The sequence below is a fragment of the Paramisgurnus dabryanus genome, chromosome 12, assembly GCF_030506205.2.
Source record: "Paramisgurnus dabryanus chromosome 12, PD_genome_1.1, whole genome shotgun sequence".
NCBI lineage: Eukaryota > Metazoa > Chordata > Actinopteri > Cypriniformes > Cobitidae > Paramisgurnus > Paramisgurnus dabryanus.
Window position 1 is genome coordinate 21,425,088 of NC_133348.1, and position 17,594 is coordinate 21,442,681.

Sequence of the window (17,594 nt, forward strand, 5' to 3'; positions counted from 1 at the left end):
AAAGGCCTTTGTGTGCTATCATCTGTTTTCAGAAAATTATTCCAGCAGTAAATATTTTACAGATCACAGTCCTGCCCCAAAGTAAACAGCCCCATAAACACGCTTTAACCCAAAATACTGACACTGAACAGAGATAAGGTCAAAATGGCCTTGTGTCATTGGCTGTTTATTCTGAAATACAAGTACAATAAGACATCTTTACTATTCAAAATAGGTAATTCAAGTTATGGTTTCTTGCTATACCCGCCAACCTTTAGTTTTGCTTTTTGAAAACTGTCAGCCGAGCGGCACAATATTTACATTTTTAAGGATATTCCAAATACAGTAATATATTCAGGGATCTGCTATATTTGCATATATTTGTGTATGTATAGGTTAGTATGCATGTTCTCATAGCTCAGTTGGGAGAACATCACAAGCCTAGCAACACCAAAATCTTGTGTTTGACTTTCTGTGAAAACACAAAACTGCACACAAATATAAATGAAATATAATACACACTTAAAGGTGCAATACTGTATCACCAATATAAACTTTTATAAACATAACAGTGTGAAATGGCTGATAAAGGAACTCAACATATTAAAGCAATAAGCCATTATGTGAAACTGTGCCTTATTTCTTGTCCTGTGTTTGACAGAAGCAAGCATTTCATTGCCAATATTGCACACCCCAAGGCTAACAAATGTGCGTACATACAAAACGTCTGTGTGGATATTATTAAAATCTCTTAAGCGCTTTTTTTGTTTGATCATTTGTGGCCTAAAATATACATGCAACTGATAAACTTTTGTGACGATGCAGCATTAGCCTGATTGGGCATGTGACAGTTCAGTTAAAGGTCCCATATTGTCAAATCTAAAATGTCATGGCTTTTTACATCATAACTGAGGTCTAGGTGCTATTTAAGTACCATATAAGTTTCAAAACAGACATTTCACAGTCAAATTTACATAGCCTGCTTGAAGTAGCTGTGATTTTTAACAAGCCGTTGTTGTGACTTCCATAATAAAGTGATGTCAGGAATACTCAGTCAGGGCCCTTAGTCACCAACCCGAGCACTGTCACCGTCCACCACCCCACGCCTTTTTGCCAAACAAACACCCAAGGAATATCGCAACAAGTTCGCGAAAACGCTGTTCAACGAGGAATCTTCAGGAAATGATTGCACAGACCAATGGTTAATGTTCATTTATTCAGAAATTCCACAACAATTAGTTTAACCGTCTGTTATAAACATTCCGGCCCGTGCCATTGGGCACTACTTTTTGTCTGATTTCTGCTGTTTAGTAAAGGCAGATCTTTATTACCAGGAGCTCAGATGCAAAGGTCGTTAAACGCCACCTTTGTCAAAAATAAAATAATGATATTGAAACAAAGTTCTCAGCATTTAACAGTATTTAAGGTTTATCAAATCATCTTTATCCCGGCCTCATGCAATTCAGAAATATCGCTTTGTTGGTAGAATCTATTAGGAGTGTGATAAAAAAAACACTTATTTACAAGAAAACATTTCAGGCACACTTAAAGGTGGGGTGCATCTCTGAAAGCCAATGTTGACATTTAAAATCACCTAAACAACAAACCCCTACCCCAATAGAATCTGGACCTTCTTTTAATAAACTCCCCCCACACATACGTAACCCAGGCAACGATGTTGATTAGTAGACACACTCCTTACTGCTGATTGGCTACAAGTGTGTTTTGGTAATTGGCCCGACTTCCTCAACCAACATGTTTTTTTTTTAAATCATGCACCTCGCCTTTAAGAGGCTTTTGCATCCGAGCTCTTCGATTATTAGCCCAGACTAAATCACAACAGTTTTTCTGGATATTGTTTAAACCTTGTTGTCATTAAACAGCATGATTCATCAAGAGATGCTCTTTAGAAAACAAATTTGTCAACACAAACAGAGCAGTACAACAATCAGAACACACTGACCAGTTCACATAGATAAGATTTGGCATCACGGTACAACTATATCCCACACTACTTAGTTCACCACCCATAACACTTTTCCAGGTATTATAAAGCTATACTTTACACATTAACCTTAGAGAGTTGCCAACAATTATACAAAAGGAAAACTTGTTCTGCATTGTGCAAGATGTCCATTGTCATCTGCTTTTCACCCCAAGTATTCATTAAATTGGATAATCAATCATAAAAATTCATGTGAAATGCCGATCGTTTACTCTTCATTAAGCATTTGCAATGTCATTTTCTTCTATGAAAAACAAAATGTATTGGCACAGACGGACCTGTTAAATTCACCTCTTAAACATAAACTTTCCTTATTCGAGCTAAATGACGTTAATTAATTTAATTGGGTTTGATTAAACAATCTCAGCATGCATAGGTTTGCATACAAACAAACAGGTAACTCATTCAACTGCCCATTATAATCTTGACTCCTTCTAGAATTACGTTAACAAACACTGTCAAAGGGACTCAGAAGGGTACAGTGTCAAGCCACAGAATGAAACACTTTATATGCAAGGTTAATTCAGGTAAATTGGGACACTTCTGACAGCCATCTCAATGTCGTTTCCCAAATTACCTGAACTCACCCTTATTACAAAGACATGATGATTCCATTGTTTTACATCTTATCAAATTTACAAACACACATTCTATTGCTTATAATAATCTTGATTTCATGTGTCTTTATTACAGTAACTTTAAAGCAAACATACTTTTAATAGACCATAGAAGATACAGCTGGGATTAGCCTTCAAACTAGCCATTCAGTCAAAATCAAAGGATACTGTATGTGATACGCCGACACGCTTTTCAAATATAGCAAGGAATGCAAGGCTGTTATACATTTGCACATGCTATCAAAAGCAATATCACACAAGCCTGTTAAGTCAGTGTAACTAAATACAGCTATTGACCACAATAAAGTTACTGTCAACATCCTTGCAATGTGAAAAAAATCTAATAAAAGACACTAAATGCAAGTGAAAACAAAGCATGGCTGGTTTATGATGCTTTTAAAGTTTGATGGGAACATTTTTATAACCATATTACTGTATATCCAAATACCATATTACAATAACCTGGTACTAAGTAGGCATGGGCCGGTTTCAATGTATACAGAGGTTTTAAAGAGTCAACCTTTTTATTGGTTTAAAACCATTAAAATATCATTTCCAAGGTATGAGCTGTTTTTACAGAAAATGTATTAATTTAAATCATTAAGTCATGTAAATGATTTATTACAAAATATTTTTTTAGGCTTTTATTTTTATCTGACACAAGTATGTTGCTTAAAAATGAAATGAATTGTTTCCAGTTGAAAAGTTGTTGTTTGTATACTATACACATATGAAATAAATAACACATTTTAGTGTTGAAATGACAATAACGCAACACAGTGAAACCATGGTATTTTTTGCTGAAGGTTACCACCAAAATCTCATACAAGCCCATGCCTAGTACCCAGTGACAAAGAAATTTTGCATTAACACTTAATATGCAATAAAATAAAAATAATTGAAATAAATTTGCATGTGTTAACTTTGGTTAATGCATTAGATAACACAAACTGGTGCGTCACACAGCTGGTGCAAATGAGAAGTTTTTTTCTAGATAAGACCCTTATGACTCGTTTGGCAATTTTAAACTGTAAACTGTTGGGGTCCAATAGTGTCTATTAAATTGACAAAAAATCTTAGAATGTTATTATAAAAAAAGTCTTCTCGACTGAACAAAGAAAGACATCAACATTTTACATGACATGGGGTGAGTAAATTATCGGGATTTTTTTAAAGAAAATTTTGTTTTTATCGTTTCCTTTTATAGGGATTATGAGGAGGTCTCATTTATCAGTGTTTGAATTATGTCAAAGATTATGGGGGTCCTCTACCAAAGCCCCCCCCCCCCCCCGGTCATTAGGGTCGCCGTGATTTCTCAAAAGTAAGATGTGATCCTGGATCAACATTTTTTGTTGGTCCTGGATTAATGTTTTTATCAAAGAAACCCCAAATTACCCTTAACTCAAACCCTTACCATTTTACCCCTCAAATTAGTGTGAAATAATAGTTTGAGAAGAATTTGTTTAAAAGGCCAAAACCCAATACTTCAGTAAATCTAACAATCTGTCAATTCCTCCAGAAAACAGCGTACGGTACACTTGAGAGTTTACATTTATTTCAGACTGAAATCTTATGGATTGGTTTATTGCGAAATTGGGACAAATAATGGAAAGTATTGCTTTGTGCAACACAACACAATTTTTTTATTCATGTAGTATTTTAATAAAAACCAGTGGACCCCCTAATATATATTTTTGTGCTTTATAGGTGGTCCATCAATGCTTATATAGGAGGTCTGGGACCACCCCAGAAAATGTGGGTGATAAACGCACCTTCTGGCCTTTTACAGGAGGTAATACTTTATTGTTGTCTTCATGTTACAATTTAAATAAGTACTGAGTGTTACAAATGAACTAGGACTAGCTATTATAGCCACTGATGATGTTCACACGCGCTTGCTTATTATTTTATATGTGGCATCCACATCACAAAATGTAATTTGCAGAACACACGGACTATGTAAAACATAACGTTTCCCTAATATACCAATCCAAAAGATAGAATCAATTTAAAAATCACTACAGTTAATAAGGTGCGACTAATGTGCATGCTATAGTATCTCAAAAGCAAACTGTCTACCGAGACAACGTTTTACCGGCGCGTCCTCAAACAACGCTGCATACTGGCAATTCACCAATAAGACAGCGCCATACTGTCAAAATAAGCAACATATGCAAAGCATTTTGCGTAACAAAAATCACAATCACTTTTGCACAGATTTAACAACATGAAATCTAAAATGAAACGAAGACAACCAACTCGGCTCCATTGCCAAATAACCTTAATTCACCCTTTACCGAAACCGAAACAATCTCTCTCAAAATCATAATATAATGTTTTACCTTTTAGCGTTTGCGGAGTTTATAACCATGACAGAAAACACAAATGTGGATAAAACGTGCACTAACCGTCGTTTAAATAATGAACTAAATTACCGGCGTTTTCTTTTTATTGTATCGCTTCAGTTGCATAATAATAAGACAGAGACAAGCATTGGTTGCAATAAATGTCAAAAATCCGTCTGTACAACGAATGAGAGACGTTAACTATTTTACGTAGTTTTTAGTATAAGAATAACATAACGTTACATGAAAAGGAGCTCGCTACAGGTTGTTCTGCCGCGGTAAAACGGTCAGGTTAAATTGGATTTAAATCCCATCATCATAGTCGCCATCCCAGCGAAAGCATCCGGTAGCATTTACAAATAAGCAAGCAAATTCAGGATCACAGTCAGAAATTCGTGTCATAAATTCATTCAGAATGAAATGCAGGTTGAAATATCACTAGATGAAGCGCGAGTTTACATTCAGACAAACGTTTTGTACAGGTTATGTAAAGTGATATGTACAGTTGATAAAATTAGCAACAAAGTTTAAAAGGCGAACTGCAATGATATCGTTTGTTCACCGACTAAGGCACGAGAGATGTGCGGGCTTTAAATCGGTCGCAAACATTTGGCAGCGCAACATCGTACACTCCCCTTGTCTCACTAGGGTAGAACAAATGTGGGTCACCGGGCCTCCGGATTTTTCCTAAGCAAGCGTTAAAAACACACAGCACTGTATTTCCACCGCATATATAAAATCTGAAACAAATACGACACTACAGCTGCACGGCACTTTCTTAAAATAAAATCATCCAGCAAGACCGCTTGTCGCCTTACCTCGTTTATTTGCCGTCCAGGAGGGGGATTTTCTCGCTCCTTGTTTTGGTTGAGACGGCAGCGTAGGATTGAACTAGAGTTAGAAAAACAGCAGGGCCTACCCCAGGCTTCCCACGCGCATGCGCAGTAGCACCAGAGCAGAATCCCACACAATCCTGCTACACTCTAGCTTGCATGCGAGCGTTTTTACGAGGCTACCTGAACATAAAAGAACAAAATGTATCGTTTATCATATGTGCATCGATGGAAAAACTAACATTAAAAATTATAAATGTAAGATATACGCGAAATACAAATGACATTGACATTATCAATCGAAATTATTTGCAGGTCTATTTTTATCCGTAATCGTTTACAGGTCTATTTTAGTATTTGGGGCTATGCATATAAATACCCATATGATTGGCTTTTTGGATATACCAACGCTTTTGTAAAACCCCTTTTAAAGTTCTAATAACCTCAAACATTAAATACATTGCTGGGTGCATTTCTGTGTGAATTTTATGTTATACAAACGTTCCTAATCTTTGGCCCACATGTGTCGCTCTTTCCCTTGGCTGGATGCCAATTAGGTCAAACTTGCACTGCAACCAACCTTGCAGTTGTGAGAGTGCGCGCGAAAAGTTGAGGGAGTGACTTATTAAATGGCAGCTCCCTGGTCCAATAGAAAGATGGTGCGTGTGCGCGACCTGCACAGCATCGCAGATAGGAAAATTGTTCTCAGGAACAAATTGTTCTCATTCACAGGGGCTAAATTAAAAGGCATTTTTAATGTTTTTTTTATATATGCAAGAAAAGTTTAAAGATGTGTTAACGAAACGAGCCGAGGGTCATTTTACTGTAATCGTTTTAAAGTCAATAAATTATTATTATTTAGATCAATCAATTGTATTTATTTGTTTAGAGTCGATATTTAGTTTATTTAATTATATGTATATATAACCTATGCATAATGTATTTAGAGATCATTTGAGAACAGTGTTCCTACGAGTACTTTTAACTATGTGACTCTTTATGAATCTTGCATCATTTTTTTAAACAAAAATCATATATATATAATTATATATCAAATTCATAACAAAAATCATGATCTCTTTTGAACAGATTTGACAAATGAAACATAAAATGAAATGGAGACAAACAACTCTGACAACCAGCTCGGCTCCAGCGCCAAATAACCTTCATTTACCTTTTTTGAAACCAAAACAGTTTATACTCGAATCATAATGTAATTTATGTACTTCTATGTTTAAAACCCTCACAGAAACACAGATGGGTATAAAAACGTGCCATAACAGCCAGTAAATTAAAGCAGATTCTTATTTTATGGAGAGCTTGTGACACCTAGTGGCACACATCTTTATAAAGCCTAGCACTCCACTCGGTGGCGCTATGATCACATTAAATGCATGCTTATTTAATTTCATAATAGAAACGTCTTAGTTTAAATTACCATCACTGTTACCATACAATTGATTTTGGTATTTCATGTTGTTTAATTCAGAAAGTCAATTTACTAAAGTGTAATTATTTATTATAACAAATTAATTGTATTTGCCACAAAATTGTAAAGGAGTCCTCATTAAAATTGCAACCCTTGCGAAAATTAACCATGGTTTTACTGCAGTTAAAAAAAACAAGGTTACTGTAGTTAAACCATGGTACCCACAAAATAACCATGGTTTTGACAACCATAGTTAAACCATGGTTAGTGTAGTAAAACCATAGTTTTGCTGTAAATCAATACACCAACAAAAACATGGTTGCTACACTTTTACCACAATAAAACCATGGTTAATTTTCGTAAGGGAAGTTTTATACATTTATATATCAATAAACATATAATTAGACAATGCAACATTATTGCATAAATAAATACTACAGTAAATATTTAAGAGGCAACTTTTTTGGCCACTAATCAATTTAGCAAGTAAACATTTGTTTAGTCCATGCCAAGTCAAGTGCTGGTATAATATAATCAAAAGGTGTAATATTAAATTTGTAGTATTTCTAAATAGGATGGCAAAATAATTTAAAGTAAAATAATGTATACACATGTAAATAGACCTTTGAATTTACACTGTATTGTCACAAATAGGAACTTCACAATCCTATTCTTACAAGCCATGTTTTTTAGTCATAATACAGTAAGAAGTCATCATGTTAGTAATTAGTTATTAAGCTCTTAATGATGTCTTCATAAGCAACTTGGAGTATATTAATTATCTAACTAATTATGTTTCTACTACATGTGACTTACTTGCTTAAGGCCACAAACGTAACCTAACAGGATTGTGATCTGCTTAGTTCCTGGGTCACCGACATTGTATTTTAACTGCAGGATTATCCTTAGCTTGAACATATGTTTCAAGTTTCGACTATGAGAGAGTGTTAGGTCTCCACACTATAACTTTTCTCATATTGCCGGATTGATTATGTTCGACGTCTTTTTACAACCCCAAAGCATCTATTTTTCACACCCAGCCCCCTATAACACACCCACTACCCACAACAGGACTAATGTGTTTTGAGTTGTTCCCTCTGGGTCTGTCTGTCATGTTTCGTGTGTCACAAGTTTTATAGTTCTTAAAGGAAATGCAGTGATGAATAAGTGACTTAACCTACTTGCAGTAAATGTTTTATTAACTGCATTATTTTTTTGTGTAATCATCTTCTTTCATTCCTTTATTAGTTTAGTGAAATGTTGCTTTTGGACTACTGTTCTCATCATAAATATGCATAATGTTTGTATTTATTCTTACATTTTTATCTATTCTTGTTCTTACAGGCCCAGTTCATATCCACAAGCGTTATGCATATTAATAAGAACAATAGTGCAACATTTCACTAAACTATAAAGGAATGAAAGGAGATGATTATAAAATATAACACAGTTAATAAACATGCTGTCATGTATACAATATAATAGGCTACTGTTACTGCTTCACAAAAGGTTCCTTGTAGTGGATAAAGGGTTCTTTCTCAAAGTGTGGCCCGGGGACTCCTGGTGGTCCTCAATGTTTAGTCAGGGGGTCCTTTAATTTTTTTTTTAAATAATATAATTGAGTTGTATTATTAAGAAGGGGATATATACATAGGGGACCACCTAAGAACCATGTCAGTCTTGCAACTGTTAATTTAATGAAAGCTTTTAAGATCATTTAAAAAGTATAACTGTCCAAATATAATTTGAACAAAACAACCCTCTTAAAAACAAATGATGAATTAACATGATTCAGGATATTATGTGTTTTTTTATTACTATTAAAAAAGTGTAAAAATATGCTTTAGGTAAGAATATGCTCAGCAACTGTGGGGTCCTTGGAAATGCTTTGAGAACCCCTGGCCGCAAAAAGTTTGAGAACCCCTGCTTTAGACTATAAAAAGGTAAGAAAGAGTGTTTTTTAGAGCATCTTTGTGAAGAGATTCCATAGCACCTTTATTTTTAAGAGTATGCACCAATCAAATTAAAATGAGTGTAATTGCATGTGAAGACTATACATTTTGCGAAATTTGACTACAGGTGCATGTGCAAGAATAAAACAAACACATTCATGCAGAAAAGGAAGAGCGAGCAACAAGAGTCTCACTGTTTTCAAGAAAATACTGATTTAAACATTTTATTTGCTCTTTGGTAACACTTCAACAATGCAGATATACAGTAGAAGCTATTTGGTCAAAACATACGGATAAGATGTACAGCATACCTTAAATGCATCGCAAGTTGCTTTGGATATAAGCGTCAGCCACATGCATAAATGTAAAATCACAATGCCACAATGAGGAAACATTTTGTAATGCTTTTAATTCAAAAGACAGTGCACAGGTATACAAACAGGACGTTTTGACCAATAAAATACTTTATTTAGATTCTGTCTGTACATTCGACATCATAATCACAAAGGGGGGTCTCAGGAATGAGTGATGTGATGTTTTAGGTTCTCTTGCTCTGGTATCACACATCTGAAGGGTGGGTTCTGTTGAAACTATACAATGAACAGAGACTTTAAACTTGTGGGGAAAATGTTTCTATATCACAACATTAGGTAAAAGATGTTATACACAAATGGGTTGATTGCTTTATTCGAATGGTTTTAAAGTTTGTGTGTGTGCATCTGTATGTTAAACTGAGATACCTGAATTCTTTATTGTTTTACACATACTCAGCCGATCTTCTTCCATTACGTGGCTGGAAAACAATCAACAAATTGTGTTTTAGCCCACAACTATTTTATTAATCAAAAAGCTAAAACAGTAAAAAAAAAAACTTTCAGGAAAAGCATCTCGTATTCAGTAAAGGAATATTACAGTGTAGTATGTATTGTTCAACCTTTTTTATCATATGAAATGCAATGGGAAGAGTGTAATTGACATTGCATTAAACAATATATACTATACCCGATAAAGGAAATACCCTCTGCTCTGGATCCGCCCTGGTATTTGAATGTCGTCCTGTGCACAAAAACATGGTTCATTGTTACAAATTTTTCCCAACATTAAATAAACCACCTGATCTCATGGCATATTATACATATTCTACCAGTTGGCTAAATGATAATTAGAAAATTAAAAATAAAAGCTGCCCCTAAACCAAACGTCACAGGGGAGAAAGGAAATCATTGGAAAACCAACAAATTTGGTCGTACAAACTGATACGAATTAGCCACATCGTAAAATATGTAAGTTGCAATGAGATTATGCTGATATAAACTTAAACTCTACTTAAAATGTGATCTACGGAACATATACAAAATACAGAATATTTAGTTCATGGATTTAGGATGGTAGTGTGAAGGGTTAAAAAGCTTTATCTGGTCCACATAATCCATCAAGTCCATTTCCTGTGTCAGAATGATGTAAGCATCATTTACTCTGCTTCTGTTTTGTGTTTAACTCTACAATAACACTTTTAATGTACAATTACATCTGAAATGGACAAGAGCATTTAATGAAACTAAGGTCAATCCATTTCACAATGTGTACACTGGGTCCGATGGACTCAAACACATGCATGCACATGTTTTCTTCATGTGTAATAAGTGCAGATCACAATAAAAAAATAAAGAAAATATCACATAAAGCATAATAAAAAAGAACATAAAATGAATAATAAATAATCTGTGAATGTGAACATGTGTGTGTAGGTTGTCAGATATGTTTTGTCCAAAACACAAATAAACACACTGACTTGTTTAATATGAATTGACACTTCTCACTTTAAAAATTAACACTTAACACTTAATTAAATCAACAATTACTGATGGTCAGAACAGAAGCCCCAAGGGAGTCATGATGGGATATTATCAAACAACATATGGCATTTCTTCAAGCAGGCACGGAGGAACAGAAAATGCAGTTAACATCTCCATGCATCCTTCTAAATTCATGTGGTTACTCTTTGTGAACCTATTCAAAGAAATTCTCATAGAATTTCATGTTGCACATGAACAACCTTGTTTAGCATGTTTATCAGTGTTATAGCGTTTCTGTGTCACATTGGCAGAACAGATCATACAAATCTATAATGTCCTCGCAAGGTCTCCAATCCGAGAAGTTTACAGTAGAGTTGGTATATTTAGTATGGATAAATGTCTCAAAACAGCCTTTAAATGCCAACTGTGCATTATCATCTTATGGACTGAATACTGTATATGTGACCCTGCCTGTGAAAATCCAGTTGCAGTCATTTTTGTGCTTTACTGTTTTCTCTATAAAATCATTATTGTAAAGAACATCACAAAAACCATACAGATAAATTTTTTTTTTAATCAAACGTTGATGCTTCCAATCTCAAAATTAGATTCTAAGACTTAAACCTGGATATAAGAGACAGGATCATATATTTAATGATTTTTTGTCATCTGTACTTAATTTCTTGGGGACGGCGTCATACTCACAGCACTACTGAAGTATGAAAAAATGTATACTGTAAGCATGCAGGATACATACATTTAATTTCATTCTCCTGCTTCTTCTTCTGTTAAGCTGGGGTATGAGTTCCAGGAGAGGGTGCAATACAGTAGACTGACACATACACATATAGAGAGAAATCATGAAGACAGGAGGTGGAGAGATATGAAAACCATGAACATCCCACCGGAGGACAACCGGGGGTCGCAGTGAGGATGGCCATTTGTCCTCAGTGCAGCTCAGTGTTCATTTTGCACACGTGGTGCACTGATGTGCAGTAAAACACTACACATCACATGCTTACAATGCCAGAGCGCATGACAACATAAGAGGAGGAATTTTAAATGGTGTTTTTTGCTAAAGTGATTCTGTTCAGATTGTAACTTAAAGTGTTAATGTTTTCTGCTTTAAGATGAGTTGTAAACATATAGAAAATGCCTAATAATAAAACTAATATTAATAGAAATAACTAATATTAAGTATTGTGTAATCTTTAGCAATGGCCTCATGTTCAATGTCTGAAGCAGCAGGGCTTGCAATGTGATGAACATGCAAATAATGAACAGTAGGAGTGCCACGTGTTGAATATTTTAATTCCTTATACAGCATCAACACAGATTGATTGTTTAATTTAATATTAAAATTAAGTTTTCTGAAATTGAAATTTTTAAACGTACCAGAGAAGTGTCTGGGGTATATCAAGTGCAAAATGTTCATTATGAAAAATTTAGGATGAGCTGTTAAAGGGATAGTTCACACAAAAATGTAAATTCTGTCATGTTGTAAACCTGTATGAGTTTCTTTATTCTGCTGAACACAAAAGAAGATAGTTTTATAAATGATGGTAAGCACACAGTTGGCAATACCCATTCACTTCCACAGTAATTGTTTTTCCTACTATGGAAGTCAGTGGGTTCTGTCAAATGTCTGGTTATTCGATCACTTTTCGATCAAAATATCCTAATTTGTGTTCAACAAAATAAAGAATTAAAATAATATGAGGGTGAGTTTACATTTTTGGGTGAATTATCCCTTTAATAATGACAAGAAAGTTTGTCTTTCACCCAGTGTGGATGCTGTCACCAGGAATCAAACAAACATAAAAGGTTAGCATGCCCATGATAACTAAATAGGTGTACATATGTTCTTATGTGTGTCCACTTTAGCTTCTCCATGGGCTGTGCACTAGCTTAAAATTGAAAAAATACCTATATTTGAGTTTAATTCAAATTTAAGCCTGAGTATGACATCACAATTATGAAGTTTGCAATAACATGATGTGTAATTGAGAATGAAGTGGCATAGCGAGTTGAAAGCGACAGACATTACTAAATGAACTCTCAAATAAACCTACCGTCCCATGTGATAATCCAGAACCACTCGGTTTAGTGTAATGAAATAAAAACTATACACACATGGACACACACACACACACACAAATACATAAAACCAGACATACAGTAAAAACATCAAAAATGTTACACAAACATATAAAGAGAGACATACATATATAGAAAACAAAATCAATAGAGCACAACAGAAAAATACATCACAATTCACACAGAAATAAAAAACAAATTCATCACCCATACCGTACATGAACCAGTACAATTACAATTGAACATACATGAATAGAAAGATAAAAGGATGTTGATGTTATGATGTTGCAGAATAGTCATTGCAATGAATGTGCTTTTGAGGAGGTGACCTCAAATTCAGCAGCAGATGCTAAACACTCACCCTTTTGCTGGTCTCTCGAGCAGTTATCTCCTGCAGAAAGACTTAAACTTAAAAACGACTAAAAGCTCAAATATACTTGACCCTGTCTGTGAAATCCAAGCTAAAGTCTGATAATCTAATTATGATATTTGGAGCATCAAAGTCAGATTTCAATTAATTTCATATTGATTTCAATCTTTGACATGGTCTTACTCTGTCAATATCAGATCAAGGTTATATATTCACAGACTATTCTTTACATTATGTAGGTCACAAAAAAAACTGACTTTAGCTGGGTTTTCACATGCAAGGTCACATATATTTATAATAAACACCTAATAACTTCGTTATAGTGGAAACGTAATTGTTGATATCCAGAATTAAAATTGTTACTAGTAGAAATGTAATTTCTTGTATCAAGAATTAAAATTTTTAAAAGTGAAAATTGAATTGTTGATATCAAGAACACAACGAATAAAAGTAAAAATGGCTTGCCATACTCATACTGGTATATTCCACTTTATACCAGCTTTACAAATAATACAGTGTCCTACTAATGCTATAAGACTTTAATAAAGTAAGCAAATAAGGAGAGCAGGCAACAGAAACTCACCTTGGATTTCTGCAGTGATCCCAGCATTAGGAAACACAGATTCCCCAAAACATCAGATGTCTTGCAAAGGTTCAAAGAAAGCAGATGGATTACAGACCATTTAAATATGAGTCAAGCAACCAAATTGTATGATCTTGCCTTCTCAAAAACCATATTGAGTGACACTCATGCAAATGGCAACAATGCTGCATTACTCACTCTAAAGGATTGGTCTGCCGCGAGGTAAATTGAGCAGAGGGTTGTTATCTAAATGAGATGACATAAGAGGAAGGTGTAAGTTTGTGTTGCACAGCTTCTCTGAGACGAAAACTGAAAAAAGAGATCCAACTAATCTAACTTGAAATATCTTACAATGCAAATGCAAATATTCAATGCACACTTTTATCACATCCAAAGCCAACACTATCACTTATTCGTACGACTATGTTCATACATTTTTGTACAATTTGATGTTGGAGTTAGGGGCTTCGCCATTGTTTTTTTATGATAATCGTATGTTTTTGTACGATTAACTTCATAGCATAAAATATGTACATGTTCTTGTGAGATCAGGCTGACAAAGCAGAGAGCTAAACATTTTCTAGAAGGGCAAAGATATCGATCAAATATGCACTTTCAGAAAAAATACTAACAAAAAATCTGTCACTGGGCTGGAAGCATTTGAAAAGGTCCCATTTTGTACCATTTAGGAACATATATGTATACATTTGGTACCATCTTTAAAGTACTAACATGCACTTAGATCCATTTTGAAAGGGTATTGCCCCATTCACTGATTCTTTACCTTTGTGGGTCATTTATGATATACTTTTATTGAATGTTGTAGTTGAAAGGGATGAATGGTAAGGTATTAACAAAAAAATTAATTGGTGGGCAGCATTGAATAAATTTGTTGACTTGTATTCAACATCATGTCAGTGAATTATACACACCTGGGTTAATAACTGGTCATGCTCTATTGATGATTGATTCAAGAGTACTGGAGCACCTGCATTTGATGAAAAACATCATTATATCATGTATCTGCAATCATATTAGTTATCATATAAGTTTAATAATAGAAAAGGAGACTAGTGTAAATAAATGATATTGAAATATTACAGGTTAACACATTGAATCTTTTTTAAATTTCATAATTTTCAATAAGTTGCATGTGTAATATAAATGACAAACAGTATCTTTATTGTCATGGTGTCTCTTTGCGTCACAGAATTAGCAGTGAAGCTTGGGAGCTGTAATCCTGTTGAGGTTTGTTTGGCTCGACAGCTCCGAATTTAATTACTCCGGTTAATTTTCTTGTTTTGGTGACTTTTCTCAATGGGATAAGCTTTAATTTATCATTAGAGTTAATTTACTGATTTATTGAATGGGTGACTTAGCTGAGCTTTCTTTCTTACACCAGTATTCTCAAAATGAGCTCCTAAAATTGATTTGTTTGTTTAAAATAACTAGCCACTTTTGTATAAATAGAGATGGTCATTAAACTTTAAATTTTATCACCAAATAGGTACAACTCGCAAAAAAAGATGTTCATGTTATTGTACACCTTCATTCATCAGGTGGGTGACCCTCGGGGTCTCCTTTGACATTTAACAGACTTGATATTATTCTATTTCTGTATCAATAAATGAGTCACACAGTTGTCAGGGCTGCTAATCTGACAAATCTCTCCAGACATTTCTGATATTCTTAAAAACTTTAGTAACATCACAGTTCATCAATTAGCAGTCAAAATGACTGAATCTAATTTGATGTTTAATAGCCCTGGGTGAATAAAGCTTTACACTTTATTGCTACTGTATGCTGCAGATACTGTATTGAAGTTTTTTTGGCACAGTGATTATGATTCCTCAAATCAATATTGGTCAAACATTATTGAATTTATCTTCTTTTTTCAGTGTTTATGCAAAACCTCAAACAGTACATTACAATCGCACGGTGATAAAATGTATCAAGCATGTCTTGCTAATTATTTTTAAAATTAGAGTTTGATTAAAATCTCTCCTGCTTTAATTCAGTCTCTCTCGAATATTCTCAAAAGCTTTTGCTTTGCTCTGTTTGTATTATCATAAAGGGTTTATGTGACAACATTTGTGCTTCAACAGAAGCAAGAGAAATTATTAAAGCAATTTAACAAAACTCCGTACTCTACCATACATACAAAATTAGTTAATGCATCAAAATGACGCATACTTGCATTAGCCCAGAATAGTTTTTCAGCATTATGTGCATTAGAAATAATCACAATCGCCTGTTTTTTACCCTACACACTCAAGCAGATGATCCTTAATAGGAGCTACATCCTTTTAAAGCATGAACTTAGTAAACAGCCAATCAACAGAGGAGGTAAAGGATCACAAAACGTTGTTGCTTTTCAATACTTGATTCAATATTTATGTGTCCCATTCAAAATAAGGTTGTGTTTATAAGCACATACTTTTTCAAATCAATCTTCTGAGGTTTAATATTGCATAAAACATTTTTTTTTACTTTACCTAACACCAAAAGAGGATTTTTGTTGGTGTAATCTAATGAAGCTAGGCTATATTTAAACATATATTTTAATTAAGATGTAAAATTGTATTTTAGTCAAACATAGTATATTATGCTTCAAGTTACACGTTATTTGATTATTAAAAAAATACTGAAATAAACTACCCTTTTAAACTAAGTTGTTTAGGATGCAAAAATGGTTTAAGCAAAGTTTTGGTAAACAACGTATTTTAACAAAGTTATTCTGAGATTACACGAGCATAAAATGTTAAAGGTAAGAAAATGACCCTACATGAAAAAACAATGTAATATGCTTACTAAAACTCACAGATACTATAGTGTTTTTGAAGAATAATACAGTAGTTATATTCTACAGTTTGACAAATAAAATACTAAATACTTCATTATACATAAATAAAGTGTAGTTATTACAATTACATAAAACATTTTATTGCAGTTAACTACAGCAAATACTAAAGTATACTTAAGTATTTTTATGCGGAAGTTGTTTGTTCAAAACTTACTTCTGGTGATTGGTATCAAAGAGATGAAAAGCAGTGCGAGCATCAGGTGCAGATGTCTCGCGCTGTTGCTCGTGCTGTGCGATGATGCGCGTTCACACTGACTGCTCCTCATTGTCTGTCGCGTTGCGTTTGATTCCGGTGTTTCTCTGTCAGCGAGGCTTAAAGCAAAGCATTTGAACTCTCGCAGACACACACCCCTTCGTAAATTAACCTGCGAAGTACGTCACGATTAATGAGCCCGAACACGTAAGACAAATGAATGCATCATCATGTGATGTCAGTGCACACTTTCCACATGTATGTTCATAGCTGGACGGGGGTGTTATTGAGTACTTCATAAGAAAGTTTTAGTGAAGCAAAACTGAAAAGGTAACTCACGTGGTGCATAACAACGATTTGTGTTCCCTTTAAAGTGGTCGCCATAAATATTTTAAACATCCTCGACCTCGTCTAATGTTGCTGCCACATATCGATCACAAGGAATGCGCAAGATGTTTCTGTAGAAATGAAAGTAGCCTACTATAGTAAAATATTGCTTCACATAAATCTTAAACATTCATTAAATGTAAAT

At 34.2% G+C, this 17,594-nt stretch overlaps 2 protein-coding genes across 7 annotated transcripts in view; both read right to left on the reverse strand.

Annotated features, from left to right (window-relative positions):
• Positions 1-5,880, reverse strand: part of clocka (clock circadian regulator a) — a 66,368-nt gene extending 60,488 nt beyond the window's left edge. For all 3 annotated transcript variants that reach the window (XM_065257164.1, XM_065257163.1, XM_065257162.1), the window contains exon 1: positions 5,765-5,880. The gene's annotated coding sequence lies outside the window, so the exon portion shown is untranslated. The remainder of the gene's footprint in view (positions 1-5,764) is intronic.
• Positions 5,881-9,368: 3,488 nt separating this feature from the next.
• On the reverse strand, positions 9,369-17,233 carry nmu (neuromedin U). 4 transcript variants are annotated; one of them, XM_065256729.2, is made up of 10 exons: positions 17,024-17,233; positions 14,939-14,994; positions 14,205-14,252; positions 14,007-14,066; positions 13,415-13,444; positions 13,029-13,079; positions 11,714-11,788; positions 10,163-10,216; positions 9,901-9,953; positions 9,369-9,750 (listed from the first exon to the last, which is right to left on the reverse strand). In XM_065256729.2, the coding sequence occupies exons 1-9, from the start codon at positions 17,133-17,135 to the stop codon at positions 9,918-9,920; spliced, it is 522 nt and encodes a 173-aa protein (XP_065112801.1). In that variant the 5' UTR covers positions 17,136-17,233; the 3' UTR covers positions 9,369-9,750; positions 9,901-9,917. The 4 variants fall into 4 exon arrangements, with proteins under 4 accessions (XP_065112801.1, XP_065112800.1, XP_065112802.1 ...); XM_065256728.2 differs by having other exon boundaries at positions 9,369-9,741; positions 17,024-17,229; XM_065256730.2 differs by lacking the exon at positions 13,029-13,079 and having other exon boundaries at positions 9,369-9,741; positions 17,024-17,231.
• Positions 17,234-17,594: the final 361 nt, after the last annotated feature.

Bases quoted from the DNA above. Each gene is read 5' to 3' on its own strand.
- nmu (XM_065256729.2), bottom strand. From the start codon at position 17,135: ATGAGGAGCAGTCAGTGTGAACGCGCATCATCGCACAGCACGAGCAAC. The intron at 14,067-14,204 runs GTGAGTAATGCA...AACCTTTGCAAG, and splicing joins CGGCAGACCAATCCTTTAGA to ACATCTGATGTTTTGGGGAA. The intron at 13,080-13,414 runs GTGAGTGTTTAG...ATGTGTGTATAG, and splicing joins CTCGAGAGACCAGCAAAAGG to TTTTTATTTCATTACACTAA.